The 24,264-nt window shown below is 36.4% G+C and overlaps 1 protein-coding gene across 1 annotated transcript in view; it reads right to left on the reverse strand.

Annotated features, from left to right (window-relative positions):
- Nucleotides 1-672: 672 nt before the first annotated feature.
- The window catches only part of TRIM24 (tripartite motif containing 24), a 53,426-nt gene continuing 29,834 nt past the window's right edge, over nucleotides 673-24,264 (reverse strand). The window contains exons 6-19 of the mRNA XM_026724366.2: nucleotides 22,245-22,359; nucleotides 21,341-21,487; nucleotides 17,556-17,673; nucleotides 15,974-16,260; nucleotides 14,932-15,099; nucleotides 14,435-14,614; nucleotides 13,466-13,601; nucleotides 12,766-12,838; nucleotides 11,873-12,041; nucleotides 10,760-11,046; nucleotides 9,530-9,665; nucleotides 4,582-4,656; nucleotides 2,299-2,448; nucleotides 673-1,378 (exon numbers count right to left, since the gene is read on the reverse strand). Of these exons, the coding sequence (XP_026580151.1) occupies nucleotides 1,172-1,378; nucleotides 2,299-2,448; nucleotides 4,582-4,656; nucleotides 9,530-9,665; nucleotides 10,760-11,046; nucleotides 11,873-12,041; nucleotides 12,766-12,838; nucleotides 13,466-13,601; nucleotides 14,435-14,614; nucleotides 14,932-15,099; nucleotides 15,974-16,260; nucleotides 17,556-17,673; nucleotides 21,341-21,487; nucleotides 22,245-22,359 (2,248 nt within the window). The 3' untranslated portion in view covers nucleotides 673-1,171. The remainder of the gene's footprint in view (nucleotides 1,379-2,298; nucleotides 2,449-4,581; nucleotides 4,657-9,529; nucleotides 9,666-10,759; nucleotides 11,047-11,872; nucleotides 12,042-12,765; nucleotides 12,839-13,465; nucleotides 13,602-14,434; nucleotides 14,615-14,931; nucleotides 15,100-15,973; nucleotides 16,261-17,555; nucleotides 17,674-21,340; nucleotides 21,488-22,244; nucleotides 22,360-24,264) is intronic.

The raw sequence follows: 24,264 nt of genomic DNA on the forward strand, positions 1-24,264 counted from the left end.
CTTTGTATATCGGGTAGCCATAACCACAGGAAGCCCACAAAGGCACGATCCAATCACTCCATCAATTGTTTTGGACAGGCCATGCAAGCAGGACCAACCTTTCTGAACTGGGAAGCAGTTACAGAGAACTCTAGGGCCAAGGTGTGATCCATTATTATTGCACAACTTCAGATCACTTTGCCATTGCCCTGAGACAAAAACAGATTCATATGTGACATCTGCTGGGAATTAGACTTCAGTTTCACAAAGTGTCTTACATCTATCTATATCTAGGGAAGTAAAAGGTCACTACAGCCTACTGAATGATAACCACCCCACCCCTATCTCTGCTTCTCAAACCCATTATGGCATGTTTCTGAGATGAAAGTACTCCTGCACCAAACGTCTTGGTGATACTTACCTGGTTAGCCCCCTCAAATTATATATGAGGCAGGCTTCATTACAGGCTGGCTAGGCATTCAGCAGCAACAGCCAGAGTCCAGGGCATCTGAGATTCCAGAGACCAAGCTCTGGACAAAGTATAGCGGGTAGAATGAAACAATAGTAAAAAGCACCAGGTCCCTTTCCCTCTCCTACCATATCTACCAATGCATCAATTATCATGGATTAAGTTTTCCAGCCAATGTTACATTAAGATTTCTCTTCATATGATCACATAAAGACACAAAGGCATAAGTTTTCAAAGAACTTTAATTCATCTCCCCACTTTACATTTTAGGGCACAAATCATTATCTGGGGAAACTACAGTTTCATTGTACTTCTCAGAAACTTGGGACAATAGGAAACCATGAGCTCTTCTTCCCTCCAATGACTAACGTTTAAGTACAATAAAATTGTAAAGAATTATAATTTTGGCCAGTCAAATGGCTTTTGTAATTTTAATTTTTTCAAAGACCTCATTTTCTTAAAGCTCCCAATTCTAATTTAACTAGTTGTTTTTAATTTTTTTCCTCCCAAAACATCCTAGTTTTCCCTGGACTGAGAGTATAATTTATTTCCAAACAAACACGGTAAATTTATATCAACAGGGGAAGGTATTCCCCTGGTATTGCTTCCAGTTAAGTGCCCCTTATATGTAGAAATCAACGATGTCAAAAATTATTTTTAGAAAATGAAAAATTGATAAATATTTAAGTAAAAAATGCTTAAGAGTACATATAAGCAGCTTACTTAAAAAAAATGGTGCTCTTCCCACTTAAGGCGTTTTTTCCGGGGTTGCACAAATTCATCATCTGAGTCATCTGTTGGGCTTGAACTACTTTTAGCAGAATGGCAATAAGGCTGAACAGAAAATTTTCTCTCTGAAAAAAGGTTCTTCAAAAGATTCTCAAAATACAAACTTAGTTTCATTCCAGCATCAGCTACTTCAGAATCAGGCTGTTGGAAAATTAAACAAATTAATAATGTTAGAATATGTTTCTGAATGAACTACATAAAATAGTTCTAGAAATGTTTATGAATTCTTATGTTGGAAACAGACAAATTTCAAGGACTTTGGCAACACTTCTGCAGAATTTCAGGTATGTTGTAACTTTCATATAGTATTCATAGTACAGGTAGTCCTCAACTTACAACCACAATTAAGCCCAAAATTTCTGTGGTAAGCAAGATAGTTAAGTGAGTTTTGCCCCATTTTATGATCTTTCATGCCACAGTTGTTAAGTGAATCACTACAGTCATTAAATTACTAACATGGTTGTTAAGTGAATCTGGCTTCCCCATTGACTTTGCTTGTCAGGTCACAAATTGACCCAGGATACTGCAACTGTCATAAATATGAATCAGTTGCCAAGCACTTGAATTTTGATCACATGACCATGGGGATGCTGCAACAATTGTAAATGTGAAAAATGGTCATAATTACTTTTTTCAGTGTCCTTGTAGCTTCAAATGGTCACTAAATGAATGGTTTTAAGTTGAAGACTACATGTACTGAAATGGCAAACAAACAAATTTTAATTTGAAATTAGATATATTCTATTATTTCTTGTTAAGAGAACTGGTGTATGATAATTTATAATTACATGGCTTTATAATCTATCATGGTACCCAAAATTAGGCTCCTGGGTATAGCAGAAATCATAGCTGAACCATAGGGTGGAAAGTTGGCATTCATACTCAAATGTTTCTTTGGGGTAGTGATTTTGGTAGATTGTTGCTGCCATTACTATTTTCCAAGATGTGGATCACCTGTCATCCACCCTTACTCACACCCAGGGTTGAGTCTTTCACAATACCACTTAACAATTATTGTTTCTTAGTAATGTGTATAAGAATATATTATACTCTTTTTTCACCTCATTAAATTCAGCACAATTTTGAAATATTAGCCTGAAATCGGCTATAACATCTTCTGGTTTTGAATATATTGTGTGATGTGCTTGCAATCTATTCTTTATTGTTGACAAATCCATTGGCTTCTTAATTATTTTATAGTAGTCAGGCACCTAAAAAGAAACAGATAAGTATTTTCAGAAGTTTAGTTTCTGTTGATTTGGAATTTTAAAAAGTTACATTGCAGATATTTAGTCAGATGGCCATTAAGTGTACAGAAATTTATTCCCATGTCATCAATGAAAACATATGAAAAATATATTTTCAGTTGTAGTACTTCTAAAACAAATAGCAAGCTGTACTACGGATGATTATACATTGCATTTGTTTATTTTATTAGGCTTAAAAGTCACTTTTTGCCAGTGCTCCAGGAAGATACTATGACTGATGATATCAAAATCAAGTTGGATCAGGAGGGTTATATTTTCCCTATCCCAATCCTGCCACAGATCACCCACAACAGCTATAAATACAAATTCAATTCCATACTTCTACACCTAGTCTGAGTCCTGATAATATATTTCCTCCAAGTCTTTGCCATGGCAGCTATACCACCTCTAAATAACTACCCCCCCCCCAAAGGAAGAATAGAGACTGGCTAGTAGTTATTTAAAATTGCCAGTCAAGCCATGACTGGGAGTGTGTTGCCACTGCCACCTTCAAGGCTGATGGCACCATGGATTTCTGGTTGGGGCTGATAATGTTGGCTGATCTCTCTTCTTGTCCCTTAATTCCTTTTTTCTTTAAGTAGCAGGAAATCCTATGCTACATGGCAGTATTTCATCAAACTGGTAAATTAAGAATATTTATTGTAATGTACGACCAGCTATAGCTGATTCCTTTATTTTAAATATGTCAACTAAAACCAAGAAAACTCAGTGAATACAGCTGTATCACACACCCACACACCCACCTCTCTTTCAAAAGCAGAAGACATCCTGCTGACTTATGAAGCCAAAATAACTTTTTTTCTTAAACAGTTATCACAGAGCTTAACAAAAATTTTAAACAGATTGAGGAAGACTGTAACCAAAGCGTCAAATGAAAAACCAGAAGATGACAAAATATGCTAGTCACAATCTTCTGAATAATTATATTACTTTCCCAGTTTCAATTATGTAGAAAAAAATCTGCATATAATTGACACAGAGAATATTCCTAAACAACTTGCAGTATAGTGTTTATGGAGATCTTCTTTCTTTGCCTGCTGATTTTTTAAATTGGAAATAGCATGTTTATAAAATACCCATACAAAAAAGTCCGGGGCTGGAGAACCAGTTTAAATATTGCTACTATTTAATTTCTGTTTGTAATTGTAAATATAAAAGATGACATTCTACATAGAACTAGACAAAAAAAAAAAAACAACCCAGAAAAATCCCAGGTATATGGTGGGGTTGTAAAAAGAATATAGTACTTATTATCCTGATTTTACTAAGGAGGTTGCAGACAAGACAAGAAACTTTTCCAAAGCATACAATTTTGCTAAAACTGCACAGTTTCAGTTTAGAGATATGTGGTTCCTGCTCCATTTTCTGTTAACTATCAGGAAGAAGTAAAAAAGTTTCAAAATCAGCTGGGGCTTTTTAAAAATGGGACTTAAAGCTGATACTTCTGTTCTTTTATCTATTGATGAATAATAAAGTGTCATCGTTCAATCCTAACCTGCAAAAGCTTTAATATATATGATTTTCCCTCAATCCTCAAGAAAAGCAATTTTATGTAAGTTTAAGAACTTAAAGAAATTGGACAAGATTTCTTTAAGGGATTGGGCAACCATTTGAATGGTAGGATTTCCTGCCTGAGCAGGGGGTTGGACTAGAAGACCTCCGAAGTACCTTCCAACTAAGTTATTCTATTCGATTCTAAATTTGGAAATAAACTGCAAAAGGGTGAGTAGAACATTACTTTTGGAGTTCTTAAATGGACTAAGGGGCCAGATTGAATAAAGTTATGAAATAACACCTGGTTTGTTTAAAATCCTCTTAAAATAAATGACTATTCTGAATTTAGGAGTAAAACATTCTTTCCCTGGCAAAATGTTATGGATTAGAGAAAACATGGTAAGAGAGACCTTGAAGGCTGACTACTAGAAGCAACTGGAAAGAACTAAAGATTATAATTAAAGGAGAAGACCCAATAATACAGAATGGAGTCAGTGAATTTTAAGCGCAATACAATCTTCTTGTTTAACTAATAAGGGGTACAAACAATATCAGTGATTAGTAGTAAAGTTAATAACCTACCGTGGAAGGGACTGGATCTTGAAAAGCAAGGCTCATTTCATGGCAGTAAAGGTACAGAAGTAATCTTTCACATTTCTATATATTGGGACAGAAATAACTAAAATTATTTGGGACATCAGCTTGAAAGTTTACAACAGTATTGTAAACTATATAAACACGCAGTGCAGTCTTTAAGGTAATAATAATAATGAATTTGCTCATTATTTGACTTTTTTTTTGAATCCCTTGATGTATTTTCTTCCTACTGATATTTTTAACTTAATATTCACAAATTTGAAATATATCATTTGAACTTCTGAGACAGGTAACAGACCTTGTAGGTCATCTAATCCAACCCCCCTCCCCCCGCCCAAGCAGGAGACCCTACACCATTTCTGACAAATGGCAGTCCAATCTCTTCTTGAAAGTCTCAAGTGATGACGCTCCCACAATTTTTGAGGGCAAGCTGTTCCTTTGGTTGATTGTTCTCACTGTCAGAAAGTTTCTCCTTATTTCCAGGTTAAATCTCTCCTTGTTCAGTTTCATCCATTATTCCTTGTCTGGCCTTTGGGTGCTTTAGAAAACAGCTTGACCCCTTCCTCCCTGTGGCAGCCTCTCAAATATTGGAAGACCGCTATCATGTCTCCCCTGGTCCTTCTCTTCACTAGACTAGCCAAGCCTAGTAGTTCCTGTAACTGTTGTATGTTTTAGCCTCCAGTCCCCTAATCATCTTCGTTGCTCTTCTCTGTAGTTTTTCTAGAGTCTCAACAACTTTTTTATAATGTGGTGACCAAAACTGGATGCAGTACTCTAGATGTGGTCTTCCTAAGGCTTTATAGAGTGATATTAGTACCTCACTTGATCTTGATTGTACTCCTCTGTTAATACAATTTAGGATTGCATTAGCTTTTTTGGCTGCTGCTGCACACTGCTGGCTCATATTTAGCTGGTTGTCCACTAAGACTCTAAGATCCCGCTCACAGTTACTGTTATTGAGCCTGGGTTCACCCAGTCTATATGTGTACTTTTGGTTTTTCTTGCCTAAGTGTAGGTCTTCACTTTTCTCTATATTGAAATTCATAATGTTAGATATGGCCCAGTGTTCTACTCTATCAAAATCCATCTGGATCTTGAGCCTATCTTCTTGGGTTTAGCTATTCCTGCCAGCTTAATATCATCTGCAAATTTGGTAAGTTCCCCTTCTATTCCCTCATCTAAGTCGTTAATGAAGATATTGAAGAGTACTGGGCCTAAGACAGAACCTTGTGGCACCCCACTGCTTACTTCCCTCCATGTAAACTTAGACCCATTAAGGACTACTCATTGAGTACAGTTTGCCAGCCAGTTGCGAGTCCATCTAGTAGTGGGGCTATCTATTCCACTTTTTTCTAGCTTACTAAGACATAGGTTATGGTCTACTTTGTCGAATGCCTTGCTGAAATTTAAATATATTATGTCCACAGTATTTTGCTGGTCTACTAATTTAGTCACTATGTTGAAGAATGAAATAAGATTGGTTTGGCATGATCTGTTCTTAACAAACCCATGCTGACTGCTAGTTATTACTTCACCTGTTTCTAGATGTTGGCAGATCTGTTTTATTATCTTTTCCAGTATCTTCCCGGTTATTGACGTTAGGCTGATTGGTCTATAGTTTCCTGGTCTGTTTTTTTTTTCCTTTTTTGAAGATGGGAACCACATCAGCTCTTTTCCAGGCCTCTGGTAGTTCGCCAGTGCTCCAGGATTTTTGAAAGATATGGTGCAGTGGTTCTGAGATGACCTCTGCCAGCCCCTTTAAAACGCTGAAATGCAATCCATCAGGCCTCGGTGACTTGTGTTCATCAAGATCAGACAGGTGTTCTCTTACTATTTTTTTACTTAACTTTTATTTCTGGTCTGTCTTTTACATTATATTTTTGGTGGGTTGAGCTATAGTTTCTTTTTGCGTGAAGACCGATGCAAAGAATGAGTTAAGCAGTTCTGCTTTCTCTCTCTTTTTTATTATCTTTGACTTTTCTTGCAAGCCTTTGTTCGTTCCGAGCCTTTGCTATCCTGACTTCATCTTTGCAGATTCTGGCTATCTGCTGATATTCTGCCTTAGTTGTATGTCCTTTTTTCCATTTTTTGTACTTGTCCTTTTTTTTTTCTTTCAATCTGCCAGAGAGATCTTTGTGCAGCCATACTGTTTTTTTGGATTTCTTGTTTTTCTTTCTCACTGGTATTGTGCTGGTCTGGGCTTCTATGATCATACTTTTCAAGATTCTTGAGTTGTTTTCTCCTTTAGGATTTTCATCCATGGAATCTTTCCCAAATTCTCTTTGAGTTTATTAAAATCAGCTCTTTTAAAATCCAAGACTCTGGTGTCATTATGTTCTGTTGCTTGTGTTTGTGTTATGTTGAATTCTAGTATGACATGGTCACTCTCACCCAAGGTTCCTGCAGTTTCAATTCCCTCTATCACTTCTTCACTGTTTGTAATAATTAAGTCCAGTATGGCTGTCCCTCTAGTTTCACCCTCTACCTTTTAAACAACAAAGTTGTCAGCTAGGTTGGTTAGGAACTTATTTGATTTCTCACTTGGTGTAGAATTAGTTTTCCAATTGATATCAGGATATCCTTAAATACATACTGTTTCCTAGTATGATTTGATTGCTTATTGTACCCTATGACTATCATTAAGTGTTATACCTTATGATTCTTGACGAATATATCTTTTCTCTTATGTATACTGAGAGCATTTGCACCAAGACAAATTCCTTGTGTGTCCAATCACACTTAGCCAACAAAGAATTCTATTCTATTCTATTCTATTCTATTCTATTCTATTCTATTCTATTCTATTCTATTCTATTCTATTCTATTCTATTCTATTCTATTCTATTCTATTCTATGTAAATACACTGCTCAAAAAAATAAAGGGAACACTTAAACAACACAATGTAACTCCAAGTCAATCACACTTCTGTGAGATCAAACTGTCCACTTAGGTAGTAACACTGATTAACAATCAATTTCACATGCTGTTGTGCAAATGGAATAGACAACAGGTGGAAAGCATAGGCAGTTAACAAGACATCCCCAATAAAGGAGTGGTTCTGCAGGCCACTTCTCAGCTCCTATGCTTTCTGGCTGATGGTTTGGTCACTTTTGAATGCTGGCAGTGCTTTCACTAGTGGTAGCATGAGACGGAGTTTACAACCCACACAAGTGGCTCAGGTAGTGCAGCTCAACCAGGATGACACATCAATGCAAACTGTGACAAGAAGGTTTGCTGTGTCTGTCATCGTAGTGTCCAGAGCATGGAGGCGCTACCAGGAGACAGGCCAGTACATCAGGAGACATGGAGGAGGCCATAGGAGGGCAACAACCCAATATCAGGATCGCTACTTCCGCCTTCAACTTTCTGCTACCTGCAACATCCTCCAGCATGACCGATTGGGCAGTGGATCAGTAATGGTGTGGGGTGGCATTTTTTTAGGGGGCTGCACAGCCCTCCATGTGCTCGCCAGAGGTAGCCTGATTGCCATTAGGTACCGAGATGAGATCCTCAGACCCCTTGTGAGACCATATGCTGGTGCGGTTGGCCCTGGGTTCCTCCTAATGCAAGATAATGCTAGACCTCATGTGGCTGGAGTGTATCAGCAGTTCCTGCAAGATGAAGGCATTGATGCTATGGACTGGCCTGCCCGTTCCCCAGACCTGAATCCAATTGAGCACATCTTGGACATCATGTCTCACTCCATTCACCAACACCACATTGCACCACAGACTATCCAGGAGTTGGGGGATGCTTTAGTCATGGAGGCCGCACAACCCTCCATGTGCTCGCCAGAGGTAGCCTGACTGGAGTGGCTGGAGTGTGTCAGCAGTTCCTGCAAGACGAAGGCATTGATGCTATGGACTGGCCTGCCCGTCCCCCAGACCTGAATCCATTTGAGCACATCTGGGACATCATGTCTTGCTCCATCCACCAATGCCATGTTGCACCACAGACTGTCCAGGAGTTGGGGGATGCTTTAGTCCAGGTGTGGGAGGAGATCCCTCAGGAGACCACCTGCCACCTCATCAGGAGCATGCCCAGGTGTTGTAGGGAGGTCATACAGGCACGTGGAGGCCACACACACTACTGAGCCTCATTTTGACTTGTTTTAAGGACATTACATCAAAGTTGGGTCAGCCTGTAGTGTTTTTTTTCCACTTTAATTTTGAGTGTAACTTCAAATCCAGACCTCCATGGGTTGCTAAATTTGATTTCCATTGATAATTTTTGTGTGATTTTGTTGTCAACACATTCAACTATGTAATGAACAAAGTATTTAATAAGAATATTTCATTCATTCAGATCTAGGATGTCTTATTTTTGTGTTCCCTTTATTTTTTTGAGCAGTGTATATTTATTGATTGTATATTTCTGACACAAGGGAAGCTCAAGTTTAGATTAACATAATATTCCAGAGGCACATATTGCTCTGATTCTAAATGTTGAGCAGTCTAAATTGGTACATATGCAATTTACCCAAGTATCACTGTTAACGAAAGTGCTTAAACCAATAACATTAAAATAATAATAACGGCACTCTATAATAGTTAATAAAAAAGTTCTAACACTTGAAATATATATGTGGATGACTAATAGAAAATCAGAAGAGTTGAACCTGTGACACATTGCAGGCTAGAATCAGTATTGCAAATTAATTCTGCTCAGAGTCTTAAATTCGATCTTGGCCATCTCAAGGTTGACTCAGTCCTTCCAAAGTTGGTAAAATGAGAACCTAGATTGTTGGGGGCAATAAAATGACTAAACCACTTAGAGGGCTGTAAAGCACTATGAAGTGGTATATAAGTCTAAGTGCTATTGCTATCTGTATTTTTGTCTCAGATTTTCAGTACCAATTAATTCATTATTTTTATTATCTTGCACTTTTTTTCAAAACTAGTTTGTAGAATTAACACAATACAATGAAATTACCCTCTGATCTATTGGTGCCAAACCCGGACTGCCTTCCAGTTTTCTTTTTTCTTCAGAAGCATGGTTTGAGATACCACAATCATATTCTACTTCAGGTTTAGACAGATCACGGCAGAATGTACAAATCCATTCACCACTGGGGGGAAAAAATGAAGAAAGAAGATTGACATAAGCTTCCCATTTTTGCATTCTGAATGTTTGCAAGCTTTAATACAATGAAGCCAATGATGGAGAAATTACTTTGTTCAATTCTGAGTTTCTGTCAATCAGATAGAGAATCCCCAACCACTGAGATGGTACGTATTAAAATAGTTATCCTTAAAGTCAATACAATTACTTTTGAGTTGAATCTTCTCAAATGAAACTCAAAGTCACAAAAAGTCAGACTGACCTGTTTCCTAAATGATTACTTCATGGCTTTGATAGTGTTTTATGGGAAAGAATAAGACAGAAAACTAGAATGTTCTTACTATGCCACTCTCCACTTGCATCCCCTCCTCCTCCTCCCAAGACTACAATAATCCATATTTTTTCTGCAATGGTCCTCTGTATATAGTTTTCTCTTCTCAAAGCAGGAGAAAGAGAGCTATCTAGATAGCAGAAAAAGCTGGTAAGGGCCATTCCCAACTAGCTTTAACAAAACTATTTTCTTAGTAACCCTTAGAAAACAAAGTATTGGTTATCAGTGGGTATTACAATTGTTGCCCTTATATCACATTTCTATGCCATCCAACACACTTTCTCGCCCACACCTGTTGAAAGAAAGCACCAAAAACAATACCATGGATATCTTTGGGATTTGATAGGGAGACTGATTTACAGCTCTTAATGATTAACAGCATTATAGGGAAAGTACAGATCCAACAGAAATATAACTACCTACTTAAAGTCTGTTATTTAGCTGTATAATATCTGAAGTTGGAAAAAATATTGAGAGTTGATTTTTTAAGCAGCATTCTGTAACAAAAAACAAAGCCACTACTCTAGATTTGTTTGTTATACTTTAAAATTGGAACAAATACAGATGTTGCATCCTGGTGCATTTATCAGCCTAGAAGATAAATATGAACAGGAGCTAAATATTGGAAAACATTCCACAGTGGTATCTTGCTTTATATATCCACAGACGAAACCTGACACTGTCGATTCCAGCTTAGCTTTAAAATCAGATGCAATCATTTAAATAATGTTTAAGTTCATGCCATAGAAGAGCATGACTTTAGACTTTACCTTGGAAAATTCCTGAGTGTAGGAACATGACATGAAAGGTGGAACACTTTGGGACACTTATCACAACACAAAAGTTCTCCTCCATTCTGACATACTGCACACCAATCCTCGTTAGGATCATCATCTTTTCTGCCATCTCCACCATGTGGAGATCCTATCCATGTTGCCTTGCCATTGGATGTCTGGTCACCTGTACTGTCTGGTGCTTCTGTTCTCAACACTGATGCTTCAGAGGAGAGACTGCTATTCAGTAACACTGAGGAGAGAATGGCTCTTGGAAACCTGGACTGTAGACAAAAAATGTCTAATTTCATCAAAATGAAGTATCTTTTTTGCATACATATTAATATGTACATAGAGAATCATGCCTCTTTGACAAATTATACATATTATCTAGCCAGTTGATTCAGCTGGATATATCCTTATCAAGAGTATATTATATCAAAGATTTTTTTAAAAAGCCACCAAGACTATTAAATATTTTTCATCATAGCCTTATATAAAATGCTTCTGTGGAAAGGAAACAGCTCCCCTTTCACATAATCTTCCTGCCTCAATCAGGACCAAAGTTTTAAAAACAAATTTGTTTCTAAACAAATTGAAAATGCAATGGGAAACACAAATATAATTGGGTGAATATTCTGTCCTGTCTGATCTAAACCTTAAGAACTTTTTGCTAAAATAAGGAAAAAGCTGCTTTCCTCAAAGAGATTTCAATGAAAAATGCTAACATCACAACTGAACAGGGTGTTTGTCTACAAAGCAGCAGTGGCTAAATGCACTTCCTTGGAAACTTCTAGAACTTCTAGAGGGCATGCTTTTCTGTATTTTTGAGGAATAAAGCAAGGTTTTGCTATATAAAGGCCTTCCAGTGAAAGGCTCATATCTGCCTCTGATGACTTTTGGGCCTTTTGGCCATAAATAAAATTAAGTAATTGATATGTGCTCCCCAAATATCCGTCATTCTTTATTCAATTAACTGGCTGCCTTCTTTATTCCTGAATTGGAAATGAACCTGGTAAGATTTCTTTAGCAGAAATATTGTAATTCAACTAATTTATAATTTGTTAGTGCCCTTTTGTATTTAAGACTATTTTTCATAATTGTGATTACATTTTGATTACGGGATTCTTCATCTGTTTCTTGCTTCACTATGACAACTGGGAAATCATAGTTCTCACTTGGTACACCAGACTCTTGTTTTATTCTGATAGGCTCTAACATGACCACAGGGACTCTCTGGGTTGAATCTGCACCTGATGGTTTGCCAGAAGAAGCAGAGCTATAAATGAAATATACCGAAAAAAAGAAAAGATACACTAGATTATTAAAACAGGTTTTGCATATTTTTAATCAGAGCACAATAACACTGCTTTCAGAAATTATTGCTTGCATAAGGTGGGAAAAATCAATCTGTGCCCTAATTGTTCATGGTTCAAACTTGATAACACAAAACCTGATTAATGTAGTAGTCTGCGTGAAATTGTGTATTTTCAAAAACATTAAACGTTTTTGCATACATTTCAACTACACTGAATACATTTCAACTACAAAATTAAAATGGGTGTATTAGCATACAAAATGATAAAAGGATAATAATTTCCTTAATTGTCTATATGTATTTTTTCTTCATCTAGGTAAAATATTTTCTTTTTTAAAGCCTAATTTTTAAATATTTAAAATCTAACCTTTCCAAAGAGTCATCATCTAAGCTCTTTTTAATTAACAATACTTGTCTTGTTTTTTGTAGAATCAATATAACATTTATCTTCATATCATATGTCTCCTTTGCAGAAATTATGTTTTGTGTATTTTTAACTTGTATACTTATCCCTACCAGCTTAATATATATTGCTGGCTACTGATGGATGTTCCTGTTTCTTGGTCATATTGGTTCAGGAATTCTTAAAAATATAGTCCCACACCCCAATCTTTAGGGAAGACTGTGCTAATCCACATAACTTTTTTTTTACCAGAATCCGTATTTACTAACATGGTCTGCTTACCTGCTTCGGCTTCCTACACTAGAGGCACTGGGTGAACGCATTGGAGGATGGACACCAGAGACAGTAACCAACCCTAAATCATCAGGGGGAAAATCATCAGGTTAGAAAGAAATCCTTCCATAATACCTATGAATATTTGAAAAACATACTAAACTGCATTTTAAATATTAGTAAATTATCTATTCTTTATTATTATTTACTTAAAACTGAGAAACAAACGCATTCTTCAGCATTTCAAAAAACAAAAACTTCAAGTGGCCAAGATGAAGGATTGTTTCATTTTTTTCAAAAGCTTTTATTTTTCTTTTCATGCTCTAGCTGCTAATTTTTTAAAAAAATTATGATCAGCATTGCCTTCCTCATTGCCATAATCCTCCCCATTTTAGTTGTGGTTTTCTACTTAAGCTAAGAATCTCTACTTTATATATTCATTTAATTCTATATACAGTTAAAATTCTTTATCTTCTCTTTTATTATTACTATATTGTATTTTTTTTAAAAGGAGCTGTACAAATCTTTCTATAACTTTCTTTTCACTATAGTTATTTGGCAACCAGCAAATGCGTTATTTCTGCACTAGATATATTCTTTCCATGTGATTATGTATTTTCACTAATGTTCTCCTTCCCAATGCTTTGGATCATGTTTGTGTCTAACAGTGTAATAATAAGATTTTTAAAAATGATAATAGCTGTCATACCAGAAAGTCCTGGAGATGGAACTGAAGAGTTAGGAGACTGTACAGTTTTGCGTGAAGATTGTTTGGTTTGGATGTGCTCTGCAAATGCCTCTCTCTTCCCAATACTTTCCAATGGAACACTTCCTGAACATTCAATCTTAATACAATGAGAGACAGTAAGGATTTTAGATAGGAAAACATTATCTCACTACTTTTCAAGAAAAAGCAATTACAGTTTCCTTTAATAAGAAAGTAGATAGCCTTGTGTTGAAAGTTAGGGGTGTTTGGGAAAGAAGACTTACAGGAAATAGAAAGTTAAAGGCTATATAGATGCAAGCTCTTAATTGGCTGGAAAAGTCATTAAGAACATAAACACATTGGAAATTAATCACTAATATAACTGAAAAGGATTAGAATCGTGATGCTGAACATATAGCACGCGTGCCACAGGTGGCACGCAGCACCATTTGTGCAGGCACACGAGCCCCAGCCAAACTTACCTGCACTGAGCATGCATGCACCTCCCAGCTGATTTTTGGCCCGTTTGAAGCCATTTTGCCCTCCCAAAAATACCAGAAGTGCCTAAACGGGCCCGTTTTTTGGCCTCCAAAGGCTGCAAAGGTTTCCCTCGAGCCTCTTCCCTCGAGGGCGAAAACAGCCTCAAATGGGCCGAAAATCAGTGGGAGGCACGCACATGCACAGTGCAAGTAAAGGGGTGGGGGGGGGGTGTTGCGGGCACATGCACAAGGTGCATTGCATTGTGGGTGCCAGGATGCACGCACTTTCAGCACACCACAACAAAAAGGTTTACCATCACTGGATCAGAATATTAAAAAAACATTTCTAGAATGTGCTGTAAAAAGAAGTCACTACTTTATGTACTAGCTCCAAACCATATGGCATAACTCCACCAAGTTTTGTATTAGAATAAAGCAGCATGCTGGAATAATAAACCTTTTTAAAAAGACAAAAAATATAGCTTTATCTCACATCTGGTAAAGAAGGCAAGGTACAGGAACCACTCATTGTTGAATTAAATTCAATCATAGATGGAGCAAAAGTCTTCCCATTGTTTCCAGCAACACTATGAGTAGTGGGACTGGACGGAGTTGAAGTTGTACTGCTAGCACTCGATGAAGTAGCCAAAACTTGACCGCTGTGGATCTGCCACTAGAAAAAGGGAGAGGAGGAAATAATTTATTTCCTAATTCATGTACAGGAGATATTAAAACTGCATGGAACATTGTGGATAAGGATTAATAGAACTCTGCTTAATTATTATTAAAGTTGGTAAGAGTATCTCTGAAATAAAATGCAACAATTATTCCAAATAAGCAATATACAAGCAAGCCAAAAAAAACGAAAATGTGCCTCCTTTCCAATAATATGACTATTGAGCTGACTAATTTATCATTTTCTAGGTAGCAAAACAGATTTGATAACATATTTTAACTAGTATAATATTACACATCACATGGAGAATGTACCTGTTTAATGGCTTGCTGTGCCAAAATTGCAATCTGTAGTGGAGATGGCTTTACAGATGCATGTGGTATGCTTTGATTTTGAGGAAACTTCACTGGCTGAGCCAGAGGAACTGGTCCTATGGATTTGAAACTGTGATTCTGATAGTTTACCAAACGTGGAGGTGGCTGCTGCAAAGACGGAAGCAACAATCTTAGCTAACAGGTCATTAGTTATAAAACACATTTTCCTAAATGTTGGGGAAAGAAATTATAAAAGTCATTTTGGAGGTGATATTCATTCTCAACATAAAGCAGTGCAGCCTGAAAAATGAAGTTTCACAACCTGTTTAAAGGGGAAAAGATATACAGGAGCCTAAAAAAAGGAGCAGCTTAAAAGTATTAATATTTTAGGAACTTTAGAGGGGCCAGGGGCTCTTTTGAGATAATTCCCCGTTAGGAGAATGAGTGCACACAGGGAGACGTAGAGTGGTGAAGAATAACACGCAACCAGCACAGATACACTGTATAGTAAAATGTAGGTTTTTACTTTCAGTAAACGGTTAAGCAAAGTTCAACAAAGCAGTCCAAGTCATTCACGGTTAAACCAGTCAGTTTACAGTCCAGGGATAATCCAAATATCAAAGTCCAGTTAGCAAAAACAGTTCAGTAAAAGACTCACATCAAATCCTAGAATAACTACGATCAGCAACAGTCAATAGGGAAATGCAGGAATGGCAACACTCTCCAGAACAGGACAGACCACCCCAGCTTTCTGGCTCCATCTTATAGCCATTTGAGGAACCACACCCAATTACAATTTTAGCATTCCCTTAAAGAGACAGTATTAAAATGTCTATCCTGATTTATATATTTTCCAATCCAACTGTTAGGTGACTTATATTCCTAACAGGCTCCTTGAATAAGAAAAAATAATTCTGGCAGTTATATAGTGTGGTAAAATGTGTAATAATGTTTTTGATGCCTCCTTGCAAACTTTACCTTTTCCCCTTGAATAAAGTAGAAATAGCTAAATGTTTTCTACTCTGGACTTGCCCTAACTTACCTGAGGAGGCGGAGGAGGTGGTAGTGGTGGTGGTGGAGTCTGGTGCACGGGCCCTGCAATTCTAGCTTCTGGGAGCCCCACAGGACCTGCCCTCCGCTGTGCCTGTTGCCTCTGAGCAAGCACTTGTTGCTGCATGTGCTGAAGTCGAAGTTGAGCTAAACTGATCTGCGTTGGGAACTTGGATAGTTGATTTGAAGGTAAGCCACTTTGTGGCTGTATGTTTGGTTCCGTCACAGGGCTTTTAGGCATCTGTGGTGGGATTTCACTATCTTCAATTACCAAAGAACCTGAATAAAGATAATTTTATTTATAAGTTACAATTTTACTACAGAAAATATCACAATAATAGCTATTCATTCTCGCATCAGTCATTGACAGCCCTCTGTGTTAAACACCATTTGTTAATCTGAAACTACTTTGTTAGAACATGATTTAATTGCCTGAAACAATATAAATGCATTAAGGTATTGGCCAGGCATCTACAAACTGCCAGGTACAGGTAGTCCTTAACTTACAACAGTTCAGTCACTGTCTGAAGTTACAACAGCACTGAAATAAGTGACTATGTCCACTTTTCACGTTTACAACCACTGTAGCATCCCTATGGTCACTGATCAAAACTCAGATGATTGGCAATGACTCATATTTATGAGGATTGCACTGTCCTGGGTCATGTGATCACCTTCTGTGACTTTCTGAAAAGCGAAAGTTGATGGGGAAGCCAGATCACTTAACGACCAGGTTACTGGTAATTTAATTGCAGTACTTCACTTAAAAACTGTGGCAAGAAAATCATAAAATGTCGGCAAAATTCATTTAACAACTGTCCCACTTAGCAACAGAAATTTTGAACTCTGTTGCAGTCATAAGTGGAAGGCTACCTGTATATATTTTATAAACATCCAATTAATATGGCACTCTATTAAATTATCTATTTCCCTATAACATCACTTCAATTGACAAAGTTGTACTCTTTGGGATACACAGTTGTAAGTCAAGAATCCCCAATCCCCAGGCTGTGGCCCACTACCAGGCCTTGAGCCTTTCAGAACCGGGCTGCGGAAGTGGTGGGCAAGCATGTGCATCCCCACTGGCGTGAGTAGTGGGTGTATATGCCCGCTCTCACGCAAATGGAGGTGCATATGTGTGTGCTTGCCCACTGCACATGGGGAACCATCCCCCCACCAGTCCACAAAGCCGAAAAGTTTGGGGAACTCTGTTGTAAGTAACTGATGCACTAAACTATGATGATGCATAGCTGGAAAACCTGTAGCCAACTGAGACATTGTAACACCTACAAATAGAGCAAAACAATATGAGTGTACCAGAACACACACAAAAAATGCACGCTGCCACATACAATTTTATCTTTATATCAGTTTTCCCAGGGTAGCAATAGAATGGAGGGCAAACCAAAATGAAAAGTGTGTATCATTACTCAAGAGATGGTATCTTGAGTTCAATAAAATGTGTACTTATTTCCAAAAGTATTTAAAATAAATCAAATACAATTATTTAATGTGATAAACACATCAAGTAATATCAAGTTTCTATTAACAAAAACGAATGGAATTCATCATACCTAAGTTGAAAATATTTTGGGCCCAGAAACTAGGATCACAGTGAAATTGAATGGTAGTATTAGATACTGGTAAGGCATCACACCTTGCCCTAAGGAGGTATCGTAATCGGTATATAATCTAGAAAAAGAATAAGATTATATTAATATTAAACTATCTCTGTATCACAGAACATTACACATGGCTCATAGCTGGTGACATATGGGCAATAGCCCACTGGTCACTATACATTAAATGTCCTAGTAATTCTCATGGGACCACTATTGACACTCAAGGAATATGAAATTTGGAATGTTAACAGGAATATAAGGTAAAGAGCCTGAATTAATGAATGAAAAAAAAGTTATTTTGTTAAATTTGTAGACACACTCTGATTTCCAATAATTCTACTGGGCATTTTTGAGAAAGATTTTAAGAGAAAGATGTAACCAATCTGAATAAATGATCTGATTTTATGCAGTGCAACTGAAGAATACAGAGAGGGAAATGAAAGTTTAGGTTTAAAATTATGAATGATTAATAAAGAGAAAAGCTGGGTCATCTAGATTATTCTTGAATGCATCGGTTCCTATTTTCATGCACACTACAATAATCAGATTACATATTTGAACTGTTGCATGATAGTTATAGTGAATACTATATTCCAATGAATTGTGATCATGAAAGTATCAGGAATGTGTTTTGGGAGAAAAAGTAAACTACATTCCAAATGAATGTGATGCAGGAAAAATCATTCTGTTAAAAGACACAAATGGATGAGTGAGAAGGCAAGTATAGAAGACTAATTTGGAAAATCAAGAATGACAATGGTGGTTGTTTGGGTGAATAATTGCTCTAAACAGGCCTGTTTACTTTAAAAATGTCATTTAAGCATAGATCATGGTGCTCAAAGCTCTATTGGATCAGAGCAGCATATAAATCCAAGTAAATAAATTAAAACAAGTGCATACATGGCAACACTAAATGGATCTAAAAGTGCACCTAAAATGATTATTTATAACTAAAAGCTCTGAGTGTGGGACAGGCCCATATGCCAGTTTCAAGAAAGGATGTTGAGGAACAATTAGATATAATAGAAGAAAGGAGTGAAACAAAAGTAATGAGGGAACTGGAGTGAAAGTAGAACTATAGAAAGAAAAAGTAGGAATCATGTAAGAAAATAATTAGAAGACAATATAATCTCCTAGCAGAATGAATGAAAGAAGACTTAAAAGATAATATAGAACAGTATTTTCAAACTTGGCAACTTCAAGATGCATGGATCTCAGGATTCAGAAATCTCATGTCAGCACAAAGAAAAAATAAAAAGAACATTATTTGAAGTGATTAAAAATCAAGGTTCTGAAAAGTTAAAAGAAAGGAAGATAAAATCGGATTATTTGATCAAGGTTAAAGTAGGTATGTTATCATCTTTGGTAAGCCTTAATAGATTTTTGCTGACTAGGGCTTTAAGGATTGGTTTATGGGTAGAGGTGAGATACAGGATGAAGAGATCATCTGTTGTATTTTAAGATAGTGACAAATTACTAACACTTTTATACTTGTGACGAAGGGGAAAGTTGTTTATTTCAAGTAAAACTGCTATCAATATCTCCCTTGAGTGTTTTCTTGATTATGCTAAATATACCTAATTTCCTTAGCTGATTGTATGATTTAGTCTCGAGACCCCTTATCATCTTTGTTGCTTTTCTCTGCACTCTCTAGGGCCTCAGCATCTTTTTTGAATCATGGTAATCACACTGGAAGCAGTATTCCAAGTATGTCTCACCAGTGCAGTATAAATCGGCACTTCCCATGATATTGATGCTATCCGTCTGTTGATGCAGCCTAGAACTGCATTGAGCTTTTTGGAAGCCACAGCACATTGGTGACTCATACTTAAGCAGTGATCCACCAGGACACCTAGATCCCTCTCAGTTACTAAGATTGAGCCAGGTGCCCCCTATTTTATACCTATGTGTTTTTTTTCTTTCCTAAGTGTAGGATCTTACTTTTCTCACCATTGAACCTCATCTTATTGGATAGGGCTCAATGCTCACATGAGAAACTAGGACTGTGTTAGAGGGCTGGCGCTGCTGATCCCCCGCCCTCTACCCCACTCCCTGCTGATACCCAGACACCTGTTGTTCCACCCTCTGGCAGAGAGTTGCTAAGTTTGGGAATGACTTGTAAACTTTTCTGCTGCTTTCCTATTGATGTTATTTGTGAGAAGTCAGCAAGGAAAGTAGTGACCATGGCTCTCCCAAACACCTGGATAATTAATTACCTGATCACAAGGTTCTGTGATGGCTGAAACTTCAGGGAACAGTTTTACATCCATTTTTTCAGCACTGCCACAATTTCGAATGATTATTGAACAAATGGATGTAAGCCAAGGACTATCTCTATATCAGTTATGTAAATATTTGAAAGGAGAGATTGGCACAATAGGAATATCCCTCAGCTTTCCCCAGCTGTCTTCCTCTGTGAACGCATATACAGTTTCTACACTGGTATTTTGCTACACAGAAAACTGCAGAAAACCAAAGCAAATCTGCAAATTTTCCAATGAATATAATTGTGATGTTACAGAAACAACTATGGTTAATAGCAACTTTTTAAAAAGATTCCTTTTTTAATGGACCAGAAATTAAGAGTGGAAATGGGTAGAAAATCTAACTTTGCTTCACATGAGAAAAGAGAGTATTTGTGCAAAGAACATCAGTATACCTCTCAACAGAAACATACAAAATTGGGCATACTTTGACTTAAAAAGTAGTAGTGGTATTTGTTATGCACTTACATAAACAGAAAATAAAATTACAATACAATTTATAAGGGAGGTAAATAAAAATGTAAAATGGGTTCTCTGACTTCTATAAAATTGTTCAAAAATATTTAATTACATTGTATACTGTTTAGTTACATCGTGTAATTTATTCTCTGCTAGCCCTGGTATTAACTAAATCCATCCTGTTGATCAGGATTCTGATAACTGATGATTGGTTTAAAGATTCTAATGTTGAAATGAAAGAAATAAAATTCAGATCTTAGCAGGGCCTTCAGAGTTATGGAGACCTCAATAAAGTAATCATAACCTTACATCTGAACATATGATCATAACCACAAGAGATGTGTGCACAAGTACTTTTGTAACTTCTGTACCTTATGTCTTGTAAGAAATGGTTCAGTTATATAACTAAGAAGCCTATATATGCTTGCTTAAAATTGTATTCAGGGTTCTTCCAGTCTTATGGGAGAACCATCTTTGTTCAGCACTGTATGTGACTTAAGAATACCTAGCCTCTGCCTCTTTGTTCACATCAAGCCACACCTGCTCCCTGCTTGACACATCACAACTACTATAATACCCTTGTCCTCTTCACAGATTTTTAGTTTTTCATTATTCTTTTCCACTGCCTCAAAAGTTAGCTGTTATTAAAAAACAGGAAATCCAAACGAAGCCTGATTTCATCTGAGGATATCAAGAATAGAAGAAAATGATCCTCCTCAACACAATGATAGTAATATGAACACTTTTTGTGATGAGAGCAATTTCACAAAGTCGACAAAGTCAAAAATTTCAAATAGTTTTTTTTCTATACATTTCTCCAGAATAGCATTTTCTTCAAACTTCAATGCTTCTAATGTAAGTTATACTTAAGGCAGAATCTAGAATCTTAAAAATATGAGCTTCCATTATAAATTATCTTGTCCATACTTCTGCAAATGTATCTCTGAAAAGAAGAGCTGGAAAAATCTGAAAAACCACGTAGACTGCAAATTCGATCTAATGATTTATCCATACCAAGCGTTTGCTGTACATTAAGGCTGTGCTGCTCCCACTGGAGACAGCCCATTTAGAAAAGTTCATAACATGTTCCAGTTGTTTAGAAAGTCCTGACACTTCTTGCTGCTGTTGTAGAAGCTTTGCCCGGTGTTCCTTAGCTAGACACTGCAATAAAGAAAGACAAGGTCATGATCGTTTCTGCAGATCAAACCACTAAGTCATTACTCTACTTTTGTGTGTATCACATTCCATCTCTTCAAGAGAGTAGACCAGAGTCAGCTTGAACATTTTATCATTAATATTGAAAACCTTTACTATGTTAATACTTAGGCAATCTTTGATTCAAAGACTATTTCCATTTTGCTTTGTATTAAAACAAATAAAAACTTATTTGAACAAAAATGCTGGGATACCATAAAGACTACCCAATTTTATTTTAAGTTTTTATAGATAACATTTCATTTATCAGAGGAAAAATGTAAGATATTACAGTTAGTTCTCAATTTATGACCATTTATTCAGAGACCATTTAAAATTACAATGGCATGGAATGAATTATGGTTATGACCACACTCGAAATTCCAGCTGCCTGTGATCTCATGACTATGATCTGGATTCTTGGCAACTGGATCACATTTATCACTGACTGTAACACCACACGATCAGAGGATCACTGTTTGTGACCTTCCGAACTGGCTTCCCTAGAAAGTCAATGGGGAGGAGACTAGCAGGGAAGATTGCAAATCCCTAATATTAAGTCTCACCTACCAATTCTGAAATCTTCCAAAATGCATTATTTTTTATTTTTAAGTATTTTAATAAAATGATATACCCAGATTTTTTTAGTCATACATAATATAAACATCATGTGCTTTGCACTAAAGACCACTTTAATAGTGGCCCTTGGGAGAATAAAACTTACCTCAAGCTGATGCAGCAGAGCTTTTCCCTTTTTGTTTATTTCTACCATCAATGTGAAAATAGCAACTTTAACATCTTGTTCCACCAGTTTTTGATTCCGATTCACTTCATGGATTCTATAAAACGTAGAAAGACTATTTAGTATCACTGTATCACTGATCACAATTTGTGATGTTGCCGATGTTTAGATCTTGATATTGTGCAGCAGCATATAATTAAGATTAAATCTTCAAGCTTAATTTCTGATGACTTCTGCATATATTTAATTTTCTTCGCAACAATATGGAAGTACTTTACCACTGCCTCCTTTAAAATATATTTTTCAATTTTCCAATGTAGTCTGTCTTTCCCATCTAATTATTAACCAGTTCGAATCCTGATTACCTTTCAAAATCAACCAAGGTTGCTCAAATGCTACCCCCCTATACATAATTTGTACATTTCAGAACAAATACAACTAAAGTTATATGCAGCACAATGTTCTCATTTTTGTCATTTTTCTTGATGTCAAGACTATGTTTAACACGAGACCAAAGTGCAATATGTAGATACTGTACATATCTGGGATGTCATGGCAGTGTGGTTTGTTCAACATAGGAATTTAAATAAAACATAGGTATTTAAATCTTTCTATCTGTATGCATGTATGTATATGCACACCCAAATACACAACTGGGGTGTGTTTGCATTTATAAATATATAAACCAAACATAGATTTTATAATTGTTAAAAGGCATTCTAACATTGCAGTTTATTTCTTTAAGTTTCAAAAAAACACTGAAAGACTCTGGAGTTATTAAAGCAGCTAATAACTGTCAAAACCTAGTGCATGTAGCCCTGGCATCTTAGCTCTTTCATTATTCTCAGATTCTTTTTAAAATACTATGGTAATAGGTGCAGAAACAGGTTCACAGAGAATGTGGACTCATACCATTGTTTTGCTTAGGAAAATGTAATACTATATTACATTTTCTATATACTATTATATATATTAAATTTTCTATATACTATTATATAAATATAAACTTCATCGAAACGTTGCCTAGATACTTCGAATCTTACGCGGGAGAAAACCCGAACAACCAAAGATCCACATATAAATACCCGCGAGAACCTCAGAAAACAAATATTATATAAATACTATATATAATATTTAATACTATATTAAAATAATATATGCAAAAGCTACTGCACCTACTTACTGTGACATAATAGACCCCCATCTCCATCATGCCTGATTAAAATTATTACCTAAGAGTGCTGTGCAGTTAGGTGACTTTTATAACTAGAAGGGAAAATGGAAGGTATCTAATAGATATTCAGGGAAATGTTTCAAAATAAACCAAAGAGGAATAGGAGAGTAAATTTTATCACTGATGGGTTACAAGAGTAGAATGAAAAGCAATGCCTCTGGGGGTATAAGTCACCAACAGTATTGACATGCTAGCAGCTCTGATGCATTATTTAGCATCATTCACTTTAATTGGCATTAAGGTACTCCTAGAAAAGGTGATGTTACTATGCTTATGAAATGGAAGTCTGCAGTGAGGGTACTTTAAGCAGCACATCATGATTGATTTTTTGACTGTTGAATGAGTCTTTTCATTTGAAATTCACCACCAAACCAGGCTGTTTATGGTGATGACTATTGATGGGAGCACTGACCAAAAAATGTAAAGATGGTGAATCAAGAAGAGATGATTTGTGCCATGAAAAGTAGACGACTTGTGACAGCCATGGCTGAGCTTCACACAAGAAATGTTGATTAACTGATTAAGGAAAATTGGTAGATCACTTGAAAGGAACTTGCTGCTAAGCTTGGCATTTCATAGGAACATTATGTTCTTGTCTTCAATATCAGAAAGATTGTACAAGATGCTCCTCACGTGCTTATGGCAGAAATGAAACATTCAAGAATTGAAATTTGTTGGCAATTGTTGCCATACTATAAGAATGAAATTGAGAAATTTCTTCATAGAATAGGGTAGATTATTATGACCCAGAAATGAAGCATCAGTCTA

The sequence above is a fragment of the Pseudonaja textilis genome, chromosome 5 (assembly GCF_049901715.1).
Source record: "Pseudonaja textilis isolate UNSWEBS1 chromosome 5, rPseTex1.2, whole genome shotgun sequence".
NCBI classification, from domain to species: Eukaryota; Metazoa; Chordata; class Lepidosauria; order Squamata; family Elapidae; genus Pseudonaja; species Pseudonaja textilis.